Source organism: Panthera tigris, chromosome B3 (assembly GCF_018350195.1).
Source record: "Panthera tigris isolate Pti1 chromosome B3, P.tigris_Pti1_mat1.1, whole genome shotgun sequence".
NCBI lineage: Eukaryota > Metazoa > Chordata > Mammalia > Carnivora > Felidae > Panthera > Panthera tigris.
In genome coordinates this window covers 45,636,192-45,661,179 of record NC_056665.1, presented here as the reverse complement: position 1 = coordinate 45,661,179, position 24,988 = coordinate 45,636,192, and the positions used below count along the sequence as shown (strand labels likewise).

Here is a 24,988-nt window from a genome sequence, read left to right as displayed (position 1 = left end):
CAGTGCATACCTGTATTATAACACTTACTGTATTTTAATTACCTACTGATATGTTTCCCTAACTGCTAGACTCCAACTTGTTAAGGACAAGATTATGTCTTATTCATTTTTGTATTTAGAATATTTGGGACAGTCTGGCATATTTAAAATACTAAGGAAGTGTTTATTGTATGGTGTGTAACTTTGATAGGGCTGCTATGACAAAGTATTTCAGACCGGGTGGCTTGAACAACATAAATCTATTTTCTCCCAGTTCTGTCGACTAGAAGTCCAAGAATAGGTGTCGTCAGGTTGGTTACTCCTGAAGTCTGTCTCCTTGGTTTGCAGATGACCACCCACTTTCCTGCTGTATCTTCACATGGTCTTTTCCCTGAGTCTCTGTGTGTGTCCAGATATCCTTTTCTTGTAAATGATACCAGTCAAATTGGATTAGAGCCCATCATATAACTTTATTTAATCTTAACTACCTCTTTAAAGGCCCTATTTATACTCTTATTCATGGTATTGGGGGTTAGGCTTTCAGCATATGAATTGGGGGGAGATGCACAGTTAGATCCATAACACGTGGATAGTTTGATTTGGCCTACATTCCAGCTAATGGTGATTTCTTTCTTTCTTTTTTTAATTGTTTTTATTTTGAGAGAGAGAGAGAGAGAGCGAGCAGAAGAGGGGCAGAGAGAGAGGGAGACAGAATCCCAAGCAGGCTTCACCCTGTCAGCACAGAGTTTGATGCGGGGCTCAGACCCACAGACCGTGAGATCATGACCTGAGCTGAAGTCAGGAGTCAGGCACTTAACCGACTGAGCCACCCAGGGGCCCCTAATGGTGATTTCTTATGGGCCAGTACCAAATCAAGGTTGTCAAAGTTGGAACCACAGGTTTCCTAGCTTGTATAAGGAAAAGGTGGCTTAATTTTAGTGTTTTGTCTTAATTCCCACTTAGGTAATTATATTTAATGATTAAGATCCTGTAACTTTTAATGCTTTGAAGTGTACTCCCTTACTGTACTCATTTAATAATAGGTTTTCTTTATGTCAGAAAATATATTTTTTTTATGTCACAAAATATTGATAAAACATACATACATTTACACACATACCCGGGAACATGTGTGCTTTGTGTACATATTGGCTATGAAAGCATGATTGCTGAACATTTAACCCAGGAAACACATGTTTATTTGCCCAATTCCCAGTGGTAATTTGAAAAGAATTCAGTAATTTCTCTATAGAAATGCCATGAATTATACATAATTTCCCAGTTTATGCAGATTCATGCCTTGCTATCCCAGTGGAGTGACCAGACAGTTGTAAGCTTTTTCTTTTTACATGGTAGTTCCAGCTTTAGATTTCCCTCCCTCTACCTCCCCAGCAGTCCAGTGTAAGATTTTTGGAGATGTTTTTGGCAGTGGTGAGGGGCTGGTGAAGTTGGAAAGCAGGGTAAGCTCCACCTTCACTCATTTGTCTCTTCCCTTTTTAAGGGATTTCCTTGGGAGAAATTTGTATATAATGCCCTAGTGCCCTTCCCTTTAAAAATAATAGAGCTTTTATTTTACAGTAGTTTTACATTTACAGAAAAGTTGCAAACATAGTACAAAGAATTTGTTATGTACCCTTCACCCAGTTTCCTTTATTGTTAACATCTTGCCTATCATACATCTGTCACAACTAAGAAACCGACATTGGTACATTACTGTTAACTAAACTCCAGATATTATTTGAATGTAGTCTCCTCTGGTCTCACAGTTTCTCAGTTCTCATTGTTTTCTTATGATCTTAACAGTTTTGAAGAGTGTTCATCAGGTATTTTGTAGAATGTCCCTCAGTTTGAGATTGTCTAATGTTTTACTCATTGGTTTCACTGGGGTTGTGGGTTATGTAGAAGAGCCCCACAGAGGTGAAGTCCCTTGTTAGCAGCATGATTTACGGTATTAACCTTGATCATCTGACCGGGGTAATATTTGCTGCATCGTAGTTATTCTCCTTCTTAGTCCTTTCTTTGGAATCAAGTCAGGAGCAAGTCACTAAAGGGAGAGGAGTTAAGCTCTACCCCCTTCCTGGAAGGTATGCATTTACATAAGTCATTTGGAATTCTTCTATAAGGAAGTTTTGTCTCTTTGCTCCCACTTATTTATTTGTTCAGTCATTTATGTCAGTATGGTTTAATGAATATTTATTTTATACTTCGGGTTAGAATCTAATAATATTTATTTTGTTGCTACAATTCTATTTTTTGACCACTGGGAACTCTTTCAGGTTGGCTCTGGTGTCCCTTTGACATGCCTCTGTTCTTTTGAGAGTGTGTGTGTGTGTGTGTGTGTGTGTGTGTGTGTTCTTTCTACTCCACGCTCATCTTGTATCTTCCCTGTCACAGATCTAGAACCGAGGAGCCCTGGTTCCTTTTTTATTGGAGAATGATATTAAAAGTCAAAATTTGGATGCTGGGTCCTAGCGTCCTTTTTACTTGACTCTTCAGTTCCTATTCAGAATGCCTGGAAAGTCTGAACCTGGACATTTGGTTGAATGATGAAAGAGTTTTAGCATCACACATTTGTATTATAGTACGTTGTAGTATCTTTGTGTGTGCTTTGTCTTGTGCTCTGGAGTCATAAGGAACAGCTTTATAAAAGCACTTCTAAGCGTTTAAAAAAAGAAAAGTTGGAATGCTTTAGAAGAATGTGTGCTTATTTTAGGGGCAGGCAAGTAGGGAAAAGTCAGATACTTCTGTTTTATTTTGAGCCTCAAAAAATGAACTCTTCTTTAGATACAAAAAGAAAGGGTGTCATCAGGAAACCTGCCACGGACAAACAGATGTATTTGAGAACTCATGCTAACAGGAATTGTAGACTTCCTAAAGTCTGTTCGTCTCTGTCATCATCATCACCATCATCATCATCGCTACCATCATCAATAATATTAGTATTATTTTGCCATAGATACTGTTACTCCAGCCTTACCTCTCTTTCCCATAATGCTGGCTTTTTTCTTTTTTTCTTTTTAATTATAGAAATCATTTGCAAATGCTTTGTAGACTGTCAGGACAGGTAAAAAAGGTGAGGGAGATTGGAGCCTCTTTCCAATTGCTTTGGCTGGAGTTTGGCTCCAAGTAATGGAAACTGGAGCTTTTAAATGTATTTTTGCCTTGGGGCACCTGGGTGGCTCAATCGGTTAAGCATCTGACTTTGCCTCAAGTCATGATGTCACAGTTCATGAGTTTGAGCCCCCGTTGGGCTCTGTGCTGACAGCTTAGAGCCTGGAGCCTTCTTCGAATTCTGTGTCTCCCTCTCTCTCTGCTCCTCCCCCGCTCATGCTCTGTTGCTCTCTCTCCTTCAAAAATAAATTAAAACATTCAGAAAAATTAAAAAAAATGTATTTCTGCCTTGAAACTTTTTTATTAAACATTTTAGAAAATGAGTGGACCTTGATCTAGGAATGAGTTTATTGTTGAACTCTATTGCAAAATCTGATTTGAAATAGCAATTGCAGCTCTAAGAAAGGTTTTAATTACAACAGCAGAGTTTGTCCTTGTCAAAATGGTGAAAGAGCCAGTGATATTCACAAGTTTTCTAAGTTTCCTACTTTCTTATCCTTTAAAAACCTTTTAGTTCAGCCTTTATCCTCCTAATTATATTTAGCCTTAGATTTTAGGATTGGTACCCCCTAGGAACCAAAGTTTTTAAATAACAAACCTGAATCTCTCTTTTTAAAAACATTTGGTTATTTTGCTTCATAAATTTCTCAAAATAAAAAGAAGGTAAAGAAAAAAATAAATAAATAATTATAGGTAAGATAGAGAAGTCACCCATGTTTTCCTTCTTACCAGTTTGAAGAAACTTTGTAAGTTAGGAATATAGTTTCGTATTTTGCAAGTATTTTGTGTATTTTAAAATTTTATTCTTTTACCACTTTTATGAATTTATATGCAGTTTTTTGTACTATTGAAATTTTCATGTTATTTTTTACATTTTCATTAAAAATTGAGATAATTTTGGGGCACCTGTGTGGCTCAGTCTTTTGAACATCCAACTCTTGATTTTGGCTCAGGTTATGATCCCATGGTTATGGGATTGAGCCCCATGTCAGGCTCTGTGCTGAGTGTGGAGCCTGCGTAAGATTCTCTGTCTCTCCTTCTGCCCCTCTCCCCACTTGTGCACCCTCTCTCTTGCTCTCTCTCTCTCTCTCTCTCTCTGTCAAGTTAAATAAAAATTGAGATAATACTGTTAGTCACAATTGGCATGTTTCCTTGCAAGCAACTAAAATTTATTAACCGTATTGTTGTAAATATGCCTCAAACATGCCATGTATGTGTTTATTTTACTGAGAACAATCTGTTTTCTGGTTGGCTCAGAATTATGATTCTGAACATCAGCTTTTATTCTGTGCTATATTACAGTGTTGTCCTCAGAATCTCTTCACATAAATAATCTTATTCTAGACCAACTGAACTTTATAGTTTTTGGGACAAAAGTGCATTAGTTCTTCTGTCTCTTACTTGTTTTTAGGTGTTGCCACCAATATTCTGCTGTTATACCTGGAATCCAGACAACTAAGCTTATTAGAATTACATGTAAAATAAAATAGTCTCTGAATATTGAATTGCATGTGGTTTTTATGACAATTACCGTTATCCTTCAGAGAATCATTTTCCTGTAGGCTATGTTTCTAAGAATTGAAGTTGTGGAAATCTAACTTCCAAAGAAATGGACTATTTATTATTGCCTTACAGAAAGAGAAAACAGGAGTTATTTGAACAGTATGATAAGACTTGAAGAGTATTTTATGCACGACAATTGCAATTATGAAAGATACCACATTTTAATATGAATATTTGCCTAGATATGATACCAGCAAAAAACAGCATTGATTCCAAAGTAAGATACTTCTGTAGGGTTCTGCAGTTTGTGATTCTAGCTTGATTTTTGAGCAGTGCTCTGAAAAAATGTTGAAAGCTTCATGGTCATATTCTGGTATTTTGGCTCAAGTTTGGTTGATTCTGGGGATGTAGTCCTTGATTTGGTAAAGCAGCCTACCCTCCCTTCTTCTCTCTCTCCCGGCATCTCTTCTTTCCTTCCACACTGGGAGAGTAGGTAGAAAAGAATATAAGCTGGAGCACCTGGGTGGCACGGTTGGTTGAACGCTGACTCTTGATTTTGGTTCAGATCATGATCTCGAGGTTCATGGAATTGTGGAATCATAGGCTTTGGGCTGACAGCGTAGAGCCTGCTTAGTATTCTCTCCCTCTCTCTCTGCCCCTCCCCCACTTGCATTCACTCTTGCTCTCTAAATAAACTTAAAAGGACTATGAAGTAAGGTTTATCCATGTAATAACTAATTATAGTGGCTTTTGGTTGGGCTGCCTTAATAGCATAAAGTTGCCAGTTTAAGTCCTTTTTTGAGTGGAGGGATGCTGTTATCTATTTTCTAGTACAGGAGGGCATGTTTGATTAAGGGTCCTGATATCAACTGAAAAGTTAGAGATTGGGTAAAGGGAAATGAGATGCCAGACTTTATTTTGGTAGCCTCTATTTTCTATAAAGTAAGAGGCAGAGGTTAGTAATTTGCTCAAAATGAGAGGATGTAAAAGGAGGAGAGGGCTTGAGGAAATAAGTTAATATTGGAGTCCTTTACTGTGAGGAAAGAAAGAATTGCCAAGTTGTTACTAGTTTCGTTGATGTTAAAAAATTTCTTTTCAATTAAAAATAATTGGTACTGGGTTAGGATGATTTAAATATAGCAGCAGCCTAAAAGCAAAGGCACGTGGTTTAATTGATACAGAATTATTGCTAAGAAAAGTGTTTACAGAAGAAAGGGATAAAGAATTTAGAGCAGAGCTTTTTAGCTGTATACTATGATTGGGTTGCAGGTATGTGGAGATATCTTCAAGCCATGAAGATAGAGGGTCTGGGATGGCTGGAGCCCCAGGGCTGGCACCTTATAGATGTCTTATCTACCCTAAATGCCCAACATATATAATATTCTATGTGTATCATGACATAAAAAATAGTTGGGAAACACTAATTTCTGGAGCTGGTGAGAGCCATACTGAGGTGTATTACGAGGTCTTGCTGGTTAGTCAAAATGTGAAGTCAGGAGAAGATTAGTAAATAGAATGGCTTCCAGGGTTTTGCCTTCTCAAATCTTCTCCTGTCTCAGACTTTTTTTTTTTTTTTTTTGCTGTCTTACTTATGATGCGTACTCTATCATACAATACTTTTAGCTGTATGTTCTCTATATTCTGAATTTCACTTTTATGAAAGCAGATAATTTATTGACTATAGTGATTTTATTTTCCTCCAAGTAGATGATCTTGGTAGATGATAGAGTAGATGATACAGCTAAAATCTGTATTTTCAGACCTGATATTTTAGGCATAGTCCCACCTTGTTGTCTTACTATTATTTCAAAATCAAAATATCCAAAACTGAATCCCTGCATTCTCTTTCCAGTTAACTTTATTTCCAACAGAGACTTAATGTTTCCTATAGATATCCAATCAGGAGGTCCCAGACTGGGCATTGGCTTTTTTCTTCTTTCCTGTTTCCCTATATTATTTCTTTGTCTTAAATGACTCTCACATTTTCCTATCCTGCCTTTTCCTTATTTCCTTATTTCAGCTCTCCTGTCTCCCCCCGCTTCCCCCCTCCCTCCACTCCCACCTTTAAAGCTGCCCTCTGCTCCCACCACAACAAAGCTTTCTCCCTGGTCTCTCTGACTTTTCCTTCAAGCCTACGTCTGTCATGACAGTACCTCCTCAATTAAATTTTCTAAAATGTGTTAAGTGGAAGCATAGAATTCCTCACTTCTTGATAATTTGACTCCAGCTTATTCCCTCCCCCTGAAACAAAAACAAAAACAAAAACACCCATACCCCAAACATGAGAGTATTTAAATACTACCATCTCTGGCTACCATCATCTTGTACATCCTTCGTGGTTTGACATGGATGTCATCTTCTCTATGCAGCCTTTCCCAGAAACACCAGTTGCTTCCTCCTTTGTGTTCCCATGGAGGGTACTATTATTTATATCATTATTTATAGCATTCTATATTTTGGCTATTTACATTCTTTTGTGCTAAATTACGGATTTCTTGAAGGATAGGAGCCTGTATCTTATATCTTTGCCCAGAGATCTGGCATACAAAGTAGTTTTCTGTAACTATTTGAATAACTGACATTTTCAATATCAGTCAGAACTTTTCATCTTGACTTTTAGCCCACCATAATTTGGTTCCAGTCTACTTTTAAAAAAAAATTTTTTTTAACATTTATTCATTTTTGAGAGACGAGACAGACAGGCTCCAGGCCCTGGGCTGTTAGCACAGAGCCTGATACGGGGCTCAAACCCACCGACTGTGAGATCGTGACCTGAGCTGAAGTTAGACGCTCAACCAACTGAGCCACCCAGGCATCCCTTCTACCTACTTGTATTTCCTTGCTTATAAGGATGTGCTGACTGTTTCTTTGAGGTTGTTTTTCTTCAAAGAGTCTTGTCTAAGCCACAATAACTTTTATTTTTGTATTTTTGATTTTTATTTCTCCTATAGCATCTTTCAACATATGTGACTATAAGACCAAATCATTGTAAATTATTGACAAAAATTAGTTCAAAATGGTAAATGTGTTTCTGTAAAGATTTAAGATTCTGTTTAGCAGTATGGTTTAATTCTATAGTTAGCTCTTGCAGATTGTTAAAATTTGATTAAGATATTAGGTGTATTAAAGCAGATAATTTCCATATTTTAAAATATTGGTCATCTTTAAATTGGCTTCTATCACTTTAAAAAAGAATTTTCAACTCAACTGAGTTCCAATCTCCAAGGAAACCTGGTGGCCACTTGAAGTTCAGTTTTGGAAACTGGAAGTTTAAGAAATAGTAATCTCTAAGATTAGTTTGTAAATTTGAAGCTTTGAAAGTGGCAGATTGATTACTTAAAGAATTATCAAGAATGAAAGATGATGAAGGTTTGTTTTCCTTGTACATTATTTTTTTTACTTCTTACTCCTTTCAGTTAACCCAACAATACTAATTACTATTCTTTTAATGATGACTTTATGAAATGGTTATATGATAAATTATTATTTTCCAAGTATTAAAATTTCTTTGCAAAGGTAGCTCAGAAACAACATGCCTAAAACCATAGACCAGTATCAATAATTAAAAAGCGTAATCCATTTTTTAAAAAGGGAGGGGGGGCGCCTGGGTGGCTCAGTCATCGGTTAAGCGTCCCTCTTTAGCTCAGGTCTTGATCTCACAGCTCGTGAGTTTGAGCCCCAGGTCAGGCTCTGTGCTGACAGGTCAGAGTCTGGAGCCTGATTTGGATTCTTTGTCTCTCTCCCTCCCTCCCTCCCTCCCTCCCTCTCTCTCTCTCTCTCTCTCTCTGTGTCTCTCTCTCTGCTTCTCCCCCACTTGCGCTCTCTCTCAAAAAAAAAATAAACGTTAAAACAAAAAACAGAGTTCTCTCCTAGTCCAGCGGAGAAATAAAATATATTCTGTCTTTATTAATTTTTTGTTCCTTTAAAAAATCCTGGTACTTTATTTTTTTTTAAGTTAATTTGTTATTAAGTTAATTATTTTGAGAGACAGAGAGAGATGAGTGAGAGTACATGGGAGGGGCAGAGAGAGAGAGGAGGAGAGAGTATCCCAGGCAGGCTGTGTGCTGAAAGCCCAGGGCTCAATGCCATGAACCATGAGATCATGACCTGAGCTGAAATCAAGAGTCAGATGCTTAAATGACTGAACCACCCAGGTGTTCCCTTGTACTTCGATTTTAAAGGGGGCAAGTGATTGTTTTATAAAAAATTCAAGCCACACAGAAGTTTGTAACACAAAAGTTGAAAGCTTCCAGCCCAGTCCTGTAAATCTCCCTCATACACTTTCAGTTCCAAACTAAGTATGTATTTTTCTATATGTCTTACATGCACATATAAACAATAGTTGTTTTACAAAAAAAGGATTGTTTTATAGCAGCCTTATGTACAGTCTGCTTTATTTTATTATTATTATTTATTTTAATGTTTATTTTGGAGGGGGGGAGGGGCCGAGAGAGAGGGAGACACAGAATCTGAAACACGCTCCAGGCTCTGAGCTGTCAGCATGGAGCCCATTGTGGGGCTAGAACTCACAAACCACGAGATCATGACCTGAGCCAAATTCAGACGCTTAACAGACTGAGCCACCCAGGTATCTTGCAACCTGCTTTAAAAAAATTATCTGTACTTTCTGTATCCTTTTGTGCAAAACTTACCTTATTTTTAAAGGCTGCTCAGCAGTTTTATTTGTATACCTTAATTTTATCTTAGTTGTAAAAATCAAAACTTGATTAGAAAGGAAAAACACTTGAATCAGATTTTTCCTTGTACCTACATATGTAGCTGTGTACAGTTCTTATTTAAAAAAATTTTTTTTGATGTTTGTTTATTTTTGAGAGAGAGACAGACAGAGCATGAGTCGGGGAGGGGCAGAGAGAGAGACACACACACAGAATCTGAAGTAGGCTCCAGGCTCTGAGCTGTTAGCACAGAGCCCTACACAGGGTTTGCACTCATGAACCCTGAGATCATCCCGTGAGCTGAAGTCGGATGCTTAACCGACTGAGCCACCCAGGTGCTCCCAGTTATTATTATTTTTAATTAAGTGTTGATTGTTCCAATGTTCCAGTGAACAAAATGGCAAGAAATGAATTTGAATTATTAGTATGAATTTGAATTAATCTTTAAGTTTAATCTTCAGTGTTTCTAAAGGCATAACATGTCCATGATGATAATATTTATGTTTTATATTTTAAAAAACTATGGCTTTCTTATAATTTGTAACAAAGCCAGTTTGGAATCTTTGATCATACAGAAATGAGGTGTTGCTCCACTTAGATGAATTGTCTTTTACATCCTGTTGTACAGTTCTGTAGTTTTTTGCATATAGATATTTTTTGGTTGATTCTTTTCGTTTTTTTGATAGAATATATTTTACATAACAGATTGTTAGCAGAATTTTTATATTTCATATTTCATGTTGCAATATAAATTCCAGAGTCCAGGCTTCTGTACCAGAAATGTTAGACATTGTGTGGTATGCCCTTTGATTTGCAGTACCGCCTAACTAACTGGTTGAAACTGACTCCCTGATACTCTTCAGCCTTGCCAGGATCGATACACCGTTCATTTTGCTACTGGTCGTGATGTTACCATAATCATGGCTAGAGTAGTAGACTCTGTATATTGAACTCCACCTAGTTTGTACTGATAGGAGACCTAAATAGATGTTAGATGTATTTTCCTTTGATGACTAATACTTGAGGGTTTTAGAGTATTTTAAACAAGACAGACAAGATCATTAAGTTCATTGAGTAATAGAAACCTATTATTTGAGAGAGATTTACCTTTTTCCAAAAGTAGAAAGAAGGTCTATTAGAAATGAGGGAGCATACAGCTCCCCAGAGTTAAATCCTCCATAGTAGTGTAGAATTATTTGTTTTCATTGGTTTTGTGACAAAGAAACTTAGTCCTTTATTTTTATACTTTAAGGTTCTATAGGAACAGTTGATTGTATGCCCTTCATTGACTCTAAGGATTTCATTTAGGTGAAAGGAAAGGTCTTAAACATCATATTTCTTATCTCTGTAACTGCTAGAAAAGGGATTTATAACAGCTATTATGCCAGGGACTCTGCCAGGTATTCTCATTTAACCCTTTAAGCAGTTTTATGAGATAGATACTATTATCCCAATTTTCTAGACAGGGAGTTTAAGTAATCTGCCCAAGGTGACACAGCTAGTCAGGGGCAGAGTCCAAGACTTGAACCCAGATCTGTTTAGTATACAAATGAATGACACTTACTTTTGCTTGACTATTTATTCTTTTCTATTAGTGATTCCACTTCAACATGGAAAAATCACCTTCCCTAGGGCACCTCTGTGGCTTAGTTGGTTAAGTGTCTGACTCTTGATTTTGACTCAGGTCATGGTCTCATAGTTCATGGGTTTGAGCCCCGTGTTGGGCTCTGTGCTTGCGGCTGGGAGCTTGCTTGGGATATTCTCTCTCCCTTTCTCTCTACCCCTCCCCCCGCTCACGTTCACTTGCTCGTTCTTGCGCGCGCTCTCTCTCTCTCTCTCCCTCCAAATACATAAACTTAAAAAAAAAAAAAAGGAAAATCGCCTTCCCTGTTTGTTATTCAGTATCTTTTTCCCATAATGTTTTCCTGTAGTTCTTAGATAAGCTGTAGATTTTTTGATTATTATTATCATAATGCCTCATTTTCTCTAGCTTCATAGAATATTTTGAGAATATTTTATAAGACTTTTTAGTTTTACAATCTTCTGTTTGGTTGGTTGGTTGGTCAGTCAGCTAGTTCTTTTCCCTAAGTCATTTGCAAACAAGTCACGTTTCTGCATTGGAGGACAAAGACTTCATTCACAGAGGAGCTTTAGCTGAGATAGTCAACCCTTGTGAAAGTCTCTAAAGGTAAACATGGTGCTATCTGTGCTTCTCAGTTCCCCTTTGCTCTTTCAGAGGAGTTAGTGTTCCTGGGCATACCTCTCCTTGGGCAACTTTCAGAACCTGACAGTTCTAAACTCCATTGTACTATATATACCTTCATTCCTTTTAATGTCATGAGCAATAGTATCTAGAGCAGCATGGAATGGAGGATGTCCCTGAATCTCCTTGCATGGATATATAATACGGCATTCCTCGTTATATTAGCATAGACCCATCCAGTGATACTCCTTGTCCTACCACCTCTCTACCCAGATGATATCAAGGGTTTACTTTGGTACTGAGAAAAGTAAGAAATTCTGAGCTGCTTAACATGGAACTGTGAATAGATCTATGTGTTCTGGAGAACTGTGGATGACAGAGAATCTTTGAAGGTTAGGAGAACTAGAATGCTAGTTTCCCTTGTTTTATGATTTAAAAAATGTGCTAGTATTTTGGAGTCATATTAAAATTTCCCAATAATTTCTGCATAACTTTCATAGTAATTAATAGTTGTTTTCATGTAGGTCCTATGTGTCTCTTGTTAAAGGTGATACTGGATATTAAATCTTTTTACCCCGATTGCGAATGGTATATTTTTGTTATTCTGTAGTATTTTCTAAGTTGTTTCTATTTATTTAAAGGCAAGTCATTGATTTTAGAGAATTATTGTAGTATACACACATATAACTTCCCTGTGTTAGTATTTCCAGTGGTTTTCTTGTTGATCTCATCTGTTGATGTCATCTGCAAATAGTGACCCCCCGTCCCCCCCAAAAAAATCACCTCCTTTTATTTATATCCATTCTCTGGTTTGAATGACTTGACTAGCCCTTCCGGAACAGTGTTATGTAGTGATGAAAACCTTCTTTTTCTTGATCTTGATGAGAACTAATCATCAGTTTTATTTTGTTTCTGAATTATGCAGGCCAAAGGAAACATGTGAGCTGAATCAAGCCATAATTCTCTGTTTTGAAGATTTATTTTTTAACATTGGACCTTGATACTCTCAGGGATATGAAAAGTGGTCTCTATAGACTTTCTGGAAGATGCAACTACTTTCCTATTTAATACTTACTATGAATCAAGAAACAGCATATAGATCAGGTTACCAATTTTATGGAGGAGAAAATCTCTTGGTGCCTTACCATTGCCTTTTGTGATCAGTTTCTCTATTTCAAGAACTTTTGGGGCCCTCACATATAAAGTAAATGTCTTCTGTAGTTCTAGGACTGCTGCAACTGAAAATTAGGTTATGATAAATGTTTAAGAAGTCTTAGACATTATTAGTTAAGCTTCTGACTCTTGGTTTCGGCTCAGGTCGTGATCTCACGGTTCGTGAGTTCCAGCCCCATGTTGGGTTCCACACTGACAGCGAGGAGTCTGCTTGGAACTTTCTCTCTCTCTCTCTTTCTCTCTCTCTTTCTGTCCCTCCCACACTCACACACACACTCTCTCAAAATAAATAAATACATTTAAAATAAAAAAGAGTAACATACAAAAATAAAAAAAGAAAGAAGTTGGTTTTTAAATGGAGTGGATGTTAGTCCAGGTCCTCTGAGAAACAGATGCCCCAACAGGATTAAATGTGCAAGGAATTGGGTTTTTTTGTGGTAAAATATACATCATATAAAATTTACTATTTTAACCATTTTGTAAGTGTGCAGTTTGGCATTAAATATATTCACACTGTATTGCAACCATCACCACCATCCATTTCCACAACTTTTTTTATCTTTCCTAACTGAAATTCTGTACCCATTTAACACTAATTTCCATTCCCCTCTCCCCCTATACTCTGTTGATCACCATTCCACTTTCTGTTTCTGAATTTGGCTAGGTACCTCATATAAATGGAATCATACAGTATTTGTCCTTTTGTGATTGGCTATTTCACTTAGCTTAATGTCATCAAGCTTCATTCATGTTGTGGCATCTGTCACAATTTCCTTTTTTTTTTTTTAAGCCTATATTTTTTTAGAGCAGTTTCAGGCTTACAACAAGATTGAGAGGGAGGTTTATGAGAGACTTCTCATATACTCTCTGCCTCCACACATGCATGGATAGCCATCCCCTATTATCAACATCATTCACCAGAATAGTACATTCTTTAAAAATTTTTTAAATATTTTTGAGAGATAGAGACAGAATGTGAGTGGGGAAGGGGCAGAGAGAGAGAGAGACAGAGAGAGAGAGAGAGAGAGAGGGGAAGACATAGATTCTGAAGTAGGCTCCAGGCACTGAGGTGTGAGCACAGAGCCCAACGTGGGGCTTGAACCCACAAACCGCGAGATCATGACATGAACTGAGGTCAGGCTCTTAACTGACTGAGCCACCCAGGTGCTCCTCCTCCCCCTGCTTTGTTAAACCAAAGATGAACCTAGATTGACCCATTGTCATCACTCAGATATCTATAGTTTACCTTAGAGTTCACTCTTGGGATATGTCTCTGGGTTGGGACAAATGTATAATGGTATGTATCCCTCATGATAATGCCAGACAGTTTTTCATTGCCCTAAAAATCCTTTTTGCTTTACCTGTTCATCATCCCTCAAGCCCACTGCCTGCAACCACTAATCTTTTTGTCTCCTTAGTTTTGTCTTTTCCAGAATTTCTTGCACTGTAGTTGGAATCATTCAGCATATATAGAGCCTTTTCAGGTTGGCTTCTTTGACTTAATAATGTGCATTTAATGTTCTTGCATGTTTTTTCATGGCTTGATAGCTCTTTTCTTCTTAGCACTGAATAATATTCCATTGTCTGGATGCACCGCAGTTTATCCACTCACTTCCTGAAGGATATCTTGGTTGTATCCAAGTTTTGCCAATTATGAGTAAAGCCATTGTTAATATCTAGTGCAAGTTTTTATATGGATTCCTTCAGTTTTAAGACTGAGCAGTATTTCACTGTGTATTTACATCACATTTTGTTTATCCATTCATCTGCTGATGGACATTTAGTTTGCTTCCTCTTTTTGGCTCTTGTGAACATGGGTATCAAATATCTGTTTGAGTCCCTGCTTTCTTTTAGGTATACAACTAGAAATGGAATTGCTGGATTGTAATTCTCTGTTAACTTCTGAGGAATTGCCATATTCTTTTCCACAGCTGCTGCACCATTATACATTCCCACCCGCAGTGTACAAGGGGTCCAGTTTCTCTACCTCTTAGTGATACTTGTCACTTTATTTTTTAGATAATAGCCATCCTAATGAGTGAGAAGTAGTATCACGTTGTATTTTTGACTTACATTTCCCTAATGATTAGTGAAATAATTGAGCATCTTTTTATGTTCTTATTGGCCACTTGTATATCTTCTTTGGAAAAATGATTATTCAATTCCTTTGCTCATTTTCAATTTTAGGTTTGGATTCTGAGCATTGCTTACTATTTGACAAGTCACTTAAACTTTCTAAGTTTTAGTATTTTGATGGAGCTAGACATGCAGAATATTGTATATGGCACAAAGTATGTGCCAACAAATTGGAAGATACTCTTTTTTTTTTCCCTTTAGTGTTTTATAATCTGTATTTCTCTCTCTCCACACTTTGTGAATTTTGTGAGGGTTAGGACAGTGATCTTAATTTTATGTCAGTAGTTGGATCATTGTATCATGCAGCCCCTGATACACACCATAATGGACCTGCTGGAACTGTTGATTCAATAAATGCAGTTTAAGTGTTCTGTGAGTTTTATCCTGGAAGTTTTTTACATTATCCCACTTTCTTCTGCACTCTGATAACATTATAGCTATAATTGCTTCTTCTGGAACCTTTAGTGTATTGTCTGTAATTGTTTATTTCATCTTGATGCCTTTGGTCAGCAAGAATCAAGTGAATTATTTGATAGCTAACAGTCTATCCTCTGAACATTATTTCCTAGTTAGGTGAGGTTGTCTTAATCATTGGTCTTTTTTCACATTTTTATTATATCTAGCCGCCTAAAAGAAGTTGAGTTTGGCCATGTCACAATAGTTATTCTGACTAACTTCCTTCTTTCCATCAGGTATCAATCACTCTGAAAGTTAATTATTATTTGCTAATAAGTTTATCAAGGTTACCCTCACTCTTTTTCATAATTGAGTATATTATCAGATTGTGTGCTCCTACTACCTGTAAGAGCAGAACTGTCTCTTTAAGAAATTTAGTTTCTTGGGGTGCCTGGGTGGCTCAGTCAGTTGAACTCATACTTCAGCTCAGGTCATGATCTCACACTCATGGGTTCGAGCCCTGCGTTGGGCTCTGTGCTGACAGGTCAGAGCCTGGGGCCTGCTTTGGATTCTGTGTCTCCCTCTCTCTGCCCCTCCCCGACTTACACTCTGTCTCTCTCTCTCAAAATAAATAAACATAATAAAAAAATTTTTGAAAAAAAAATTTAGTTTGTTTTGATGGTGCGCCGGGGTGGCTTAGTCGGTTAAGCTTCTGACTTTGGCTTGGGTCATGATTTCCATGGTACTGACTTCAAGCCCCACGTCAGGCTCTGCTCACAGCTCAGAGCCTGGAGCTTGTTTCATATTCTGTGTCTCCTTCTCTCTCTCTCTCTCTCTCTCTCTCTCTCTCTCTCTCTCTCTCTCTGTCAAAAATAAACATTAAAAAAAATGAAAAAAAAAAAAGAAATTTCGTTTGTTTGGAGCATTTTGCTAATGTAGTTATGAGCCCAAAATGGTGCCTTTTGGGGTGAAATATCTTTCTTGCTAAATGAAATTTTGACTATTCAAAATATGTAACAAACCGTATTGTCCATACTATTTAGCTGTAAGTAGTGGAAGTTATTAAGCATTTAGGTGTACTAGGAGAGAGTATTCTGTCAGGTACTTGATTTCATATTCTTAAACTGGCACATAGTAAAATAAATATCAATAAAGGAGAGTTAAAAATTCAAAACATGTTCTAATATCCCGGTGGTATAATAGAAAAATACAAAATCATCTTATGGATGTTTTTAAAAATCTTTTAGAGCTCTGTAAAATCTCTCATCAAATTTTTATTTAAACTTAACAATACTTACCATTGGTGGTTAATGTTCATACCAGTAATAATGACTGGTTATAAAACATATTTCAGTTTAGAAGTAGAGTTCCTCAAAGTTGTATCCATAATCTTAATGAGTTTTTACTCCCACTTCTCACATAAGTGTAATTTATTAAAAAAAATTTTTTTAATCTTTATTTATTTTTGGGAGAGAGACAGAGCGTGAGCAGGGGAGGAGCAGAGAGAGAGGGAGACACAATCCAAAGCAGGCTCCAGGCCCTGAGCTGTCAGCACAGAACCTGACGCAGGGCTTGAACCCACGAACTGTGAGATCATGACCTGAGCCAAAGTCGGACACTCAACTGACTGAGTCACCCAAGCGCCCCACATAAGTGTAATTTATGATGTAAATTGCCAAATCCTAACCCTAATTTTTAGTTCTAAAAGTTAACATTTTTAGTCATTGTGCTTTTTTTCACGGAAGGTTTACTACTGGTTGTGTATCTTATACTAACATCAGGAGTAATTGGTATGCCACTTTCATAACGTAGCAATAAAATGATCCAATCAAACTCACAAAGAGGTACTAGTCCTGTAGATTCAGTATTGAAGCAATGTATAATAGCAAACCAGCCCTGATGTGGCTAAGGAGATAGATATATCTAGTACATATTTAACCTCCTTTTTAAATTAGCTCAACCAATCATTTTTATTGAAATAAAAGGCTAGAGGGGTTCCTGGGTGGTTCTATCCATTAAGCATCTAACTTCGATTCAGTCATGATCTTGCAGGGCGTGGTTTCGAGCCTCATGTTGGCTCTGTGCTGATAGCTCAGAGCCTGGAGCCTGCTTCAGGTTCTGTGTCTCCCTATCTCTCTGCCCCTCCCCCACTTGTGCTCTGTCTCTGTCTTGCACTCTCTCAAAAAATGAATAAACATTAAAAAAAATTTTTAAAAAGGAAATAAAAGACTACATTATGATTTCATCAAATACCAAAGAGTTTGTAACATTCTTTATTGATTCTTTGTGTTAGTTTTGCTGTGTTTTTAGTTAAAAAATGCAGTACTGGTATTTGTTTCTTTTCATGAACTTCTTTTTCTCAGTTTAAAATAAGAACATGAATTAGAGTACTCCCTTGGTGGGAACAGTTTAGATAACATGGGGTGTTAATTTTGCATTTGATGTATGCTTGACAGATTACTCTGAGAACAGTTATTGGTGTGCAAACACACGCACCCCCCCTTCCCCCCCCCCTCAACCGGCCACCGTATACCACCTGTCCCTTATTCTTTCCCTGCTGTCAGCTGGGCAGATAAAATTCTCCAAAACCCAGAGCAGAGTTAACCATAAAGAGTTCCATTGTTTTGGCTTTGGGCCATAAACTAATGGAAAAGAAATCGAGTTTAGTAAATTATGCAATGAATCACTTCTTTGTAAATTTACTTATGGATTCCTGTTCTCAGAAGTGATCTGTCCTTTTGGCAGGTTTTCATTGCCTCTCAGGATCTCCATTACCAGGACTCAGAGGGTAACTTAGTAATTAAGAGTGAGGAATCTGAAATGGTTTTTTTTCTGCAGCATGTAAAACTTATGTTTTCAGTGATCCAACTCGTCAAGACTCCTGGGAGATGTAGACTTCTGGAAGATCCCCAGATTTTTCCAAATGACGTAACACTTGATGGGATTGGAGAGGGGTCCATAGTTATCTTATACTTTCCCTCTTGACTTTTTGACAACGGCCTTATGGAGGTAGAATTCACATACCATTACAATTCTCCCTGTTTAAGTGTGTACGTCAGAGGTTTTTACAATATTCAAAGTTGATTATCACCACAGTCAGTTTTAAAAACATTTTCAGTTCACTGAAAGTAACCCTATACTCTTTGGCCATCACATCCCAATCCTCCTATTCTCCTGCCCCAGGCAATGACTACTCTACTTTCTGTCTCTATAGCATTGGCTGTTCTGAACTTTGTTATGAAAGGAATCTTAAAAAATGTAGTCTTGTGACTTTTTTTTTTTAGTGTAGCATTTTTGAGGTTCATATCACTTTGTAGCGTGAATTAATATTTCCTTCCTTCCTTCCTTCCTTCCTTCCTTCCTTCCTTCCTTCCTTCCTTCCTTCCTTTCCTTCTTTCTTAGACGCGGGGAGGGGCAGAAGGAGAGAGAGAATCTTAAGCAGGTTCAGTACGGGGCTTTATCCCATGACTGACTGTGAGATCATGACCTGAGCCAAAACCAAAAGTCAGATGCTCAACCTACTGAGCCACTCAGGTGCCTCTCATTTCTTTTAATTTGTGAATAATCATTGTATGGATTTATTCATCAGTTGATGGCCATTTGTTTACACTTTTGGGCTATTGTGACTATTGGTACTATGAATAATAGGGCTACACCATTTTACATTCCTAAGTGGGCTACACCATTTTATATTCCACCAGCAATGTGTGAAGATTCCAGTTCTATTATATGCTTGCTAACACTTGTTATCTATATTTTTTTATTATAGCCATCCTGGTGGGCTGCCCCTTGAATCTTAAATCACACAAACCCATGCCTTATTATTATGATTTGTATTTGTTTTTAATGTTTATTTTTCAGAGAGACACGTGAGCAGGGGAAGGACAGAGAGCGAGTGAGACACAGAATGTGAAGCAGGCTCCAGGCTCTGAGCTGTCGGCACAGAGCCTGATGTGGGGCTTATGTTCATGGACTGTAAGATCATGATCTAAGCTAAAGTCAGACGCTTAACCAACTGAGCCATCCAGGCCCCCATGATTTGGGTTTTCTTACATTTAATTCTGGTGATCCTTGTCTGAGTGGCTGCCTCTTGTAATTTGCTCATTGCTGTGCCCATGTGTTCACCCATCTTTGTGTTCCTCCTTTATTACTGATCCTGCTGAACTCCAGACAGGGCTTGATTTGGATACAGCACTGCCTGTTCTTCTAAATAATAATAGAAGTTAATATAGAAGATGGAGGTTTTGATAGCTTTACATAGCAGTAGGCTGTTTCTGGGGTTCCTGGATGGCTTAGTCAATGGAGCATGCGACTCTTGATCTCAGGGTCATGAGTTCAGGCCTCACATTGGGCATGGAGCCTACTCAGAAAACACAAACAAAAAATAGAAGTTGGCTGTTCCATTTTTAAAATTACTCTCCTCAGTTCTGATAATAGTTATATATTAAAATAAAGTGGGAGACCTGTGAGGTTGTATAGTCCTGTTAATTGTCATTTGTGGAGAAGGAAAAGACTTCCTACCAATCCCTTTTTATCTTCTTTTTAGGAAGTGGTTCAAAAGTGCCTAACAAGGGGCGCCTGGGTGGCTCAGTCGGTTAAGCGGCCGACTTTGGCTCAGGTCATTCATGATCTCACGGTCCGTGAGTTCGGGCCCCGCGTCGGGCTCTGTGCTGATAGCTCAGAGCCTGGAGCCTGTTTCAGATTCTGTGTCTCCCTCTCTCCGACCCTCCCCCGTTCATGCTCTGTCTCTCTCTGTCTCAAAAATAAATAAACGTTAAAAACAAAATAAAAAAAAAATGCCTAACAAAAGTGAGTTTTGTTAAATACAAAACTCATCTGTAGTCTTAGAAGTTAAGATAGTGGTTACAACTCCCAGTAGGTGGGATGACTGGAAGGGGATTTCTGGGATGCTGGTTATCTTCTGTTCTGTGATCTTAAAGGTTACATAGATACGTTCATTTTGTGAGAGTTCATTGAGCTATAAATTTAGAATATATGTGTCTGTTAAGTAAATGCTTAAGTTAAAAATGTTAACATTATTTAATCATATTTTGCTCTTGTCACAATTAACTGCCTTTTAATAAATACATTCCATTTTGAGTCATATTTATTTATTACTTTTACATTATCACAGTTCTTGTGTATACATTACATTAATGTAGGTGCATTAATGTCAAGTCCTGTTGCTCAGCAGCCCCTGATTTCAGAGGCAGAAAGATTTAGGTTAGTTTTAGGAAGTTTGGTTTTATGTTCTGGTCTACTGCTCTAACTGAATGATCTTTAGCAACTCACAGTCTTAGCTGGAGTCCTTCTGCATGTATCTAAAACTTTGGGAAATGCAGTAATTGTGTATTTTGTCTGTCATTGAGTTCAGATTCTCATCAGAGAACAAAGTAGTATGAAGAAAAGAACCATGGGACAGAGAAGATATATTTTTACTAGATCATTATTTATAGTAATCTTTCTAATATGGTAACCATCTAGATGTATAAGAAATATTTAATTACCACTTTCAGGATACCAGGAGAAACACATTGACTAATCAGAATCTTTTGAATGCTAGTCCTTTAATCTCTGATTACTGTAATAGGTTTTGAAGAAATTATTAGATTTTGACCAAATATGTTACTGAAGGTAGTAAGATACATAGTAAGTTTTTAGTTAATAGAAGTTTTCAAGTAGGCTTATGTTCTATAGTCTTTACTATATTTCTAAAAATTGAGTATGTGGAAGAGGTATCAGAGAAATACGCCTTAAAAGAACAGTAAAATGACTTATAGCCATTTTATATCCTGATATATCAGGGAAGGACAGTTCTGCCTTATTATAAAGATGTTCTCAGTAGAATCTGAAACTCTTCAGTTAGTATAATAAAACACATTAACCATCTTTTTAATCTCTAATTGTGTCTTCTAGGCCTCCCTTAAAGTTTCCCATGTCTCAATGGACTCCTGAATATAACAAGCTCTATACCTTAAAAGTGGATATGAAGAGTGAGATTCCTTCTGATGCACCAAAGACACAGGAGAGTCTGAAAGGGATCCTCTTGCATCCACAGCCCATTGGGGCAGCCAAAAGTTTTCCTGCAGGAGTTGAGATGATTAACAGTAAAGTGGGGAATGAATTCTCTCATTTGTGTGATGATTCTCAAAAACAAGAGAAGGACATGAATGGTAACCAACAAGAGCAAGAAAAAAGTGTTGTTGTGAGGAAAAAACGCAAAAGCCAGCAGGCTGGCCCTTCTTACATGCAAAATTGTGTTAAAGAGAACCAGGGAATATTAGGATTGAGGCAACACCTAGAAACACCAAGCGATGAAGATAATGATTCCTCTTTTAGTGATTGTCTTTCTTCTCCTTCATCTAGTCTGCATTTTGGAGATTCTGACACTGTGACTTCAGATGAGGATAAAGAAGTCTCTGTAAGACATTCCCAGGCAATGTTGAGTGCTAAAAGTAGAACTCATAGTGCACGGTCCCAAAAGTGGCCTCGGACAGAGACAGAATCTGTTTCAGGATTGTTAATGAAAAGACCCTGTTTTCATAGCAGTTCATTAAGGAGACTTCCATGCAGAAAGAGATTTGTGAAAAATAATTCCTCACAGAGGACACAGAAACAAAAAGAGAGGATATTAATGCAGAGGAAAAAACGAGAAGTATTAGCCCGAAGAAAATACGCGTTGCTCCCCAGTTCTAGTAGTTCCAGTGAGAATGACCTCAGCAGCGAATCCTCTTCCAGCTCATCAACTGAAGGAGAAGAAGATTTGTTTGTTTCTACCAGTGAAAACCACCAAAACAATCCAACTGTTCCCTCAGGTAAAAATGTTTAAGTTGAGCAAAACCTGCTATTGCATTGTGTTTGTGCTTAAGTTTTTTCTACATTTTAGTGGATTTCATTGCTGTGAGAAGGAATCGGAGGCTCGATTAACTTTTATTTTTAAGCCATAGAAATAAATTACTGACTGTAGTATTAAACCATGACTCTAAGATCCAGATTTTTTTCAGATAGCTCTGTGATAGATTTCTTTCACATTCAACCACAGTAGTTACACTAAAAAAGTAATTAATATTATTTTTCCTTTAAGCACTCTGTTCTTATTGTTTACTAGTTATCTTGTCTTGATCTCTATAATTGAGAAATAATTTCAAGTATTTGAGAGGTGTTTTTATTCCAATACTAGAACACAAACTTTTAGTCCTGACAGTGCTCAGTAGAGCATGTGGTTAATCAGTTGAAATTGAATAACTGTTAGAGGACTAGCTTGAGTGCAGTCTCCCCTCCTCACAGTAAATATTATATTTAACTAGCATAAGATTATGTACAGTCTCTGAAGTACAAGTATGTTCCATATATACCGTTTTTACGGTTTGTTGTAATTTAAAGGAAGTTGATGAAGTAAACGTTGAATAAAGTCCAAATTGAGGGAAAAGATTAATTTCATGTGAAAGAATGGGGGAGGAGGAGAGCTTTTTAAAGGGCTAAGATCATGGTTTGTAATAGTGACACAAAGGTTTCCCAGTCTTTGCCTGATGTCTTGCTTGTCAAGGGTAGAGCCTGCTAATAATCTACTGTGCTGATATGCCATTTTTCCCTGTTTCTTTTCTCCTTCTGTAACAGGTTAAGTACAGAAGTACTTACCTTCCAAGATTCCCATTTCTATTTGTCTATCTGTGCCAGAACCCTGAAACCAGTAACTTGGATCTTTAGTCTAAGCCATGTCCAGTTTATTTTTTCTTTAACCTACCCAAGTATTTAATTCTTTTTTTAAAAAGTTAATTTATTTGTTTTGAGAAAGAGAGCACACATGAGGGAGGGGCAGAGAGAGACGGGGAGAGAGAAGAATCTCAAGTAGGTTCTGTGCTGTTAGCGCAGAGCCCAATGCAGGGCTCAGACTCACAAACTGTGAGATGATGACCTGAGCAGAAAACAACAGTTGGATGCTTAACCTGCTGAGTCCCTCAAGAGCTCCTCCAAGTATTTGTTTTAAAGAGTTCATTGAGATCATCTACAGCTGGGAGGAGGTTACAGCAACCATTCTCTGAGGTCTTTTGAGAAAGAGGAAGGCGAGAATAGGAGTTGTCTTGCTTAATTGCCATATTTTACATTTTGCCACATATTTGCCATTTTTCTCAGGTGGTTAGAATGTGAAGACTTGTTTGGGGAAGAGGGAGCAGCAGAGCCCAATTTCTGCTTGAAATTAGTGAGGCAGAAGGGTTGGTGCTGTGAGGCAGAAGTTCCAAGGAGCTGGAATTTGTAGGAGGCATGAAGATAGAGTTGATGTAGGTCAATATCAGTGTTGTTTCTAGGAAGTAAGGAGTTCATATACTCTCAAGTATTCAAGATAAATGCAAACTCTAGAATTCATTTTTAAATCTTATTTAATACTTTCTGTAGCATGTGGTTTTTACTGTGTTTGGAAGAGTTGCATTATTTCAACATAATATTTTCATACATTTAAGAGGAATGTTTGTCTCTGGAAACACAAAGCCAAACGTTGAAACAAAATTCTTTTATTTTTTTTTTTCCTGGTTTTTAGACCATTGTTTTGTTTTGAACTAATTTATTTGTTTTTTAAATAATGGTTTAATAATAACATTCTCATAGTGTGGAATTTTAAAAATACCAAGAATGTTTAAAATAAAAAACAAAAGTTTACCACTTCTTCTTAGGTCCCAGTTTTATTACCCAGAAGTATTCAGTTAGCAGTTTCTTCTCTTACACAGAAAATGTGGAAACATATATAAGGGTAAATAAATACGAGTTTTTAAAATATTAGTGTGTATGGTTATCTCATTTTTTTTTTTTTAACGTTTTTATTTATTTTTGAGACAGAGACAGAGCATGAACGGGGGAGGGGCAGAGAGAGAGGGAGACACAGAATCGGAGCAGGCTCCAGGCTCTGAGCCATCAGCCCAGAGCCCGATGCAGGGCTCGAACTCGCGGACCGTGAGATCGTGACCTGAGCCGAAGTCAGACGTTTACCCGACTGAGCCACCCAGGCGCCCCTGGTTATCTCATTTTTAAAAAATGGTTGCATAGTATTTCCTTTCTTTGGATATTTCATAATTTATTTAGCCAGGTTATGTTGGTGAATATTTGCTGAATTGAACAGCCTTGTATGTACAGTTTTGCATACCTATGCAAGCATATCTTGAGGAATAATTTCTAAAAGTATATAGGAAGTTAACATGCATTTAAAAATTTGCTAGTTATTATCATCAGAATGCCCTCCAAGGAGTTTTCATCAAGTTCCTTTACCTTCCAACAGTAGATGATGTCATGATGATAGTAAAAATACCTACTAGCCCTTTTTGGTTATATTTACTCCATGCTGGTAATGTTCTGAGTGTTTATATGTATTTCTCATTTCATCCTCCCAGCATTCTTACGAGGTGTCTTCTGTTATTATCACCCTCATATTACAGATAAAGCCTTTGTAAAACCACTTTAGAATGATTTATATTCAGAATTAACTGAAATATTGATGGGACATAGTTCTGTTTTCAAGAAATTTCAGCTCTCAAAAACTGACTTGGATTCTTAAGAGAAGGGTTTTTCTTCTAGATTTATTTTTAGGGCTGGCTTTCTGACTCCAGTTCTGGTACGGTTTTGTGTGTTGGGAATTAGGAGAGGGTTGGAATATCTCAAATTTTAATTAGATTTATCTACTATAATAATATGATTTGTATGGATGGGTATTAGTTACTCTGGAGGTGCTAGGACAAAATTTTCACCCACTATCCATCAACACTTAACTGGCTACTGCTATAGTGAGCTGATGGAAAGAATGTTTGATGTGTTATTTTGTTGT

General features: G+C 37.3%; 1 protein-coding gene across 10 annotated transcripts in view; it reads left to right on the top strand.

Moving 5' to 3' along the window:
- The window catches only part of RNF111 (ring finger protein 111), a 126,812-nt gene that overhangs the window by 52,566 nt on the left and 49,258 nt on the right, over positions 1-24,988 (top strand). For 9 of the 10 annotated variants that reach the window (XM_042988752.1, XM_042988756.1, XM_042988755.1 and 6 more), the window contains exon 2: positions 21,094-21,992. In XM_042988752.1, coding sequence (XP_042844686.1) covers positions 21,113-21,992 — 880 coding nt within the window. In that variant the 5' untranslated portion in view covers positions 21,094-21,112. Of the gene's footprint in view, positions 1-7,766; positions 7,963-21,093; positions 21,993-24,988 lie in introns of those variants that run through there. The other variant, XM_042988754.1, reaches the window with a different exon arrangement.